Genomic DNA, 4,425 nt, shown 5'->3' with positions numbered 1-4,425 from the left:
AGAGAAACGGGAACCCTAGTGCACTGTTGGTGGGATTGCAGACTGGTGCAGCCACTGTGGAAAGCAGTATGGGGATACATGAAAACATTAAAAATGAATCTGCCTTGTGACCCAGCTATCCCACTTCTGAGACTATATCCAAAGGAACCCAAAACACTAACCTGAAAAACCAGAAGCCCCCCTATGTTCACTGCAGCGTTATTTACAATCACCAGGATATGGAAGCAGCGCACGTGTCCATCAGTAGATGAGTGGATAAAACATCTATGGGACATTTACACAATGGAGCACTACTCGGCCATAAAAGAGAAGAAAATTTTATTCTTTGCAACAGTATGGATGGACCTGGAGAACATTATGCTAAGTGAAATTAGCCAGCCAGAGAAAGACAAGTACCATATGATCTCACTCATACGTGGAATCCAATGAACAAACTGAACTAACATGGAAATAGAGACTCGCAGATAGAGAGCAGGAGGACAGCCGGGGCTCGGGGTTGGTGGGTGGAGGGACTGAGCGAAAGGGAAAAGCACTCACGGACAAGGACAGCAGTGCGGTGACTGTGGCGGGGAGGGGGTATAAGGGGACTAAGTGGTCATGGGAAAATGCAAATAAAAATTTCAAACTAATTATCAATTGATAAATTGAACTTACGATAAAATAAGAGTGAGAAATGGGTGGAGGCTGCCTTTGGACGAGGCTCTCTACAATGCACTTTTGGTCCGTTTTATGAATCCTGGAGGTCTATCCTACATCTATTTGTTCCTTTTTCATTCTCTCCAGCAGGATCGCTGTGGCCCCTGCTCTTCTAGATCATGCTGCAACTTCATGGTTTCCCCCAAATAACTCTAAAGAATTGCAGACAGTGCAGGTATGAAGGTGGATTTTGTGTGGGAGTAGAGGGACCTTTGAAACGTCCCAGGTGCAGAAGTGTGGGAAGTCGAGAATGAGCTGGCATTTGCTGGGTGATGTGCCAGGGAGTCTTTATCAACTGGGTTCCCCTCGGCAGAGTTCAGGGAAAGACATGTCGTAACTTGGAAAGGTTTCAAGGTGGTATTTACCCTGAGACTTCGTGATTACTGGGAAGGCAGTAAGTAGCCTGCTAGAACTGGTTCAGGAACAATTTGTAAAACTTTTGATGTGTTTTTTCTTCCATGTAACTGTGACTCTTCAAGCTGCTCCCTTCCTGGCAGCCCTGCCCTTCTGTTGTAATGTGAGGTGCATGAGTGTGTGAGGTATGTATGTTACAGGACTCTGTCCCAGATCAGGTGCTGCTGCTGCTCTGCTATCAACTATTCTGGAGGGTAATCATGGGGCCCAGGACCTTTGGTAAGGGGCCCCCAGCTTCAAGTGTAGCTGATGTGTTATCACATCCCTAATGTACCTCTGAACCTCAAACTGAATTCTCTTTCCTGTTCAGTTCTTGACTTCTCACTCTGTAACCACCCCTGTGCCCTCTCTGACTACGCTGCAAACTCTCCCCCAACCTGCAAGTTTCAGAATCTTAGCTCCTCCCAGAACACCCCCGACCCCTGCCAGCCAGAGTCAGTCTCAGAATCTACTCTGAGCTGTTAGCTACAGCAGCAGAAGCTCACTGACATCATCTTAGGGCCCCTGGTAGTGACCAGAAGGCTACTCTCCAGCATTATTCTCATTCCCCTTCTGTTTCTCAGTTGCTGCCTTCATTGTTCAACTCCTGTGCTCATGCTCAGCAGGAGACCCAGGTGAGAACAGGGCACTGCGGAAGGGAGGGGCTCCCTAGGGTCTTAGATGGGTCCTTGGAGCCTGTTCTCCTCTGGCTCCTCTAGACCCTGGACAGTGGATGTGCCTGCCAGCAACCAAGTGTGGGGACCAGATCTACAACCCCTTGGAGGAGTTCTGTGATGACAAGACCATCCTGCCCTTGAACCAGACCCGCCTCTGCACCCCCAACTGTACTTTCTGGCCCTGCTTCCAGCACTGCTGCCTTGAGTCCTTGGGCTCTCAGAATCGGGCTGTTGTGAGGTTTAAGGTCCCGGGCATGAAGTCCAGCTGCATGTCTGCCCCCCTCACCAGGATCTGTGCCCAGGTAAGGGTCAAGTTCTGGCTGGGGGGCTAGGGGGGACGGGGACAGGGGATGTAGTTTTGTTGTCTGTGTTTGTTGCACCCAGATATGCAGTCTCTGCTAAGCTATTGTCACCCCATTTCTGTGTCAACATGTGATCTGTTTCCCTCTCTCTCTCTACGCCTATTTCTCTAAAGAAATACCTGCCCAGCAAGTCCTCTGCCAGAACTGAATTTGTCTGGACCATCCTGAGAAGCACAGACACAGAACACTCAAGACTGTGATATTTATGAGATTTATGGGGATGACCACTTGGTAAGTTATGTGAAGTCTCATCTCTGGAGTGTACACCAGAAACTTATGTGATGTACTCTGACTGTATGTGAAAAATAGAAATTGAGTCCTGACCAGTATGGCTCAGTTGGTTGGAAGGTCACTCCACAACTGAAAAATTGCAGATTCGATTCTTGGTCAGGGCACATGCCTAGGCTGTGGGTTTGGTCTTGGTTTAGGCGCATATGGGAGGCAACCATCGATGATTCTCTCTCCCATCAATATTTTTCTCTCTCTTCCTCCCTCTCTAAAAGCAATGAAGAAATGTCCTCAGGTGAGAATAAAAATTAAGAAGGAAAAAAAAGAGAAACTATTTAAATAAAGAAAATATACTGTTATTTTTTATTTTAAGCTATATCTTATTGATTATCCTGTTATAGTTGTCCCAATTTCTTTTCCCTTTGCTCCCCTCTACCTATTACCCTACTTCCCTTTAGCAATCCCACCCCCCTTAATTCATGTCCATGGATCATGCATATAAATTCTTTGGCTTCACTCTTTCCCATATTACTATTAACATTTTCCTGTCCATTTTATACCTACCAATTATGTCTCTTAATTCCTCCACCATTTCTCCCCCTTCTCCCTCCCAGCTGATAACCCTCCAAATTATCCCCATACCTATGATTGTTGCTATTCTATAATTAGTTGTTTGCTTAAGTTGGTTTTGTTTTTATTTTTTAGATTCTGTTGTTGATAGTTGTGAGTTTGTTGTCATTTTAATGTTCATAGTTTTGATCCTCTCTTTCTGAAATAAGTCCCTTTAACATTTCATATAAGAAGGGCGTGGCGATAATGAACTCCTTTAGCTTTACCTTGTCTGGGAAGCACTTCATCTGCCCTTCCGTCTATATGATAGCTTTGCTGGATAGAGTAATCTTGGTTGAAGGTCCTTGCTTTTCATCACTTTGAATACTTCTTGCCAGTCCCTTCTTGCCTGCAAAGGTTAATTTGAGAAATCAGCTGATAGTCTTCTCGGTATCCCTTTGAAGGTATCTCTCTTCTTTTCTCTTGTTGTCTTTAAAATTCTCTCTTTATCTTTAACCTTTTGCATTTTGATTATGATGTGTCTTGGTGTGGTCCTCTTTGGGTCTAGCTTGTTTAGACTCTCTGTGCTTCCTGGACTTGTATGTCTATTTCCTTTGCCAAATTTGGGAAGTTTTCCTTCATTATTTTTTCACTTAAGTTTTCAATTTCTTGCTCTTCCTCTTCTCCTTCTGGCACCCCTATGATTTGGGTGTTGGCACGTTTAAAGTTATCCCAGAGGTTCCTAAGCCTCTCCTCATTTTTTTTCAATTCTTGTTTCCTCATTCTGTGCTGGTCGACTGTTTATTTCTTCCTTATGTTCCAAATTGTTGATCTAAAACCTGTTTCCTTCTCCTCATCATTGGTTTTTGTGGAGTGTCCTTCATCTCACTTAGCTTAACTTTCAGTTCTTCCCTTATACATTTGCCCTACTGAAGCATAGCTGTCAAGCCTGTGAGCATCTTTATCACCAGCGTTTTGGCCTCTGTACCTGTCAGATTGAATATCTCCTTGTTGCTTAGTTTTCCCACTGGAACCTTGATTTGTTCCCTCTTTTGGGCCATACTTCTCTGTCTCCTCAACTTGACAGGCTCCTGTGTTTGCCTTTGTGTCTTAGGTAGAGCTCTCATTGAGCTGTTACACTGTAAGGTGTGGAGTCTTAGGTATTCATCAGTATGGGGTGGCCTGTTTCACCATGTGTGGCGTTGTGTGTGGGGGAGAGGTCTGAGAGGGAACAATGCCACTTCCTCAGCACTGGCCCCTTTTCCAGGCACTTCTCTTGCTTCTGCTTCCCGTATGGGACTGGCACCCCTATAGCTGTTGCCCTGGCTGTGGTTCCCAGAGTGGGTTTGTCTGAAGATGTTGTAGAACTGTGGGGGCCCTCTAAACAAGCAGTCTCTGCTCTGAGACCAGCAGTTACTTCTTCCACCCCAAAACCTACTATTTTTTTTTTCAGTCAGAAGCAATGAGGCTTTATTTTGCCCAGGGCTGGAACCATGAGCTGCGCAGTCTGGTTTGGTGCT

At 45.4% G+C, this 4,425-nt stretch overlaps 1 protein-coding gene across 1 annotated transcript; it reads left to right on the top strand.

Moving 5' to 3' along the window:
- The first annotated feature begins 1,293 nt into the window (after positions 1 to 1,293).
- LOC149994777 (insulin growth factor-like family member 4) lies at positions 1,294 to 2,423 on the top strand. Its single transcript, XM_090260363.1, has 4 exons — positions 1,294 to 1,329; positions 1,674 to 1,724; positions 1,809 to 2,068; positions 2,242 to 2,423. The coding sequence occupies exons 1-4, from the start codon at positions 1,311 to 1,313 to the stop codon at positions 2,326 to 2,328; spliced, it is 417 nt and encodes a 138-aa protein (XP_090116489.1). The 5' UTR covers positions 1,294 to 1,310; the 3' UTR covers positions 2,329 to 2,423.
- Positions 2,424 to 4,425: the final 2,002 nt, after the last annotated feature.

This window comes from Furipterus horrens, unplaced genomic scaffold (assembly GCF_987537825.1).
Source record: "Furipterus horrens unplaced genomic scaffold, mFurHor1.1.pri manual_scaffold_13, whole genome shotgun sequence".
Taxonomy (NCBI): Eukaryota; Metazoa; Chordata; class Mammalia; order Chiroptera; family Furipteridae; genus Furipterus; species Furipterus horrens.
Note: the sequence above shows the minus strand (reverse complement) of the source record. Positions and strands in the feature narration are given on the sequence as shown.

Excerpts from the sequence above, each read along its gene's own strand:
- LOC149994777 (XM_090260363.1), top strand. Across the intron at positions 1,725-1,808 it reads ATGCTCAGCAGGAGACCCAG|ACCCTGGACAGTGGATGTGC; the intron begins GTGAGAACAGGG and ends TGGCTCCTCTAG. Across the intron at positions 2,069-2,241 it reads TCACCAGGATCTGTGCCCAG|AAATACCTGCCCAGCAAGTC; the intron begins GTAAGGGTCAAG and ends ATTTCTCTAAAG.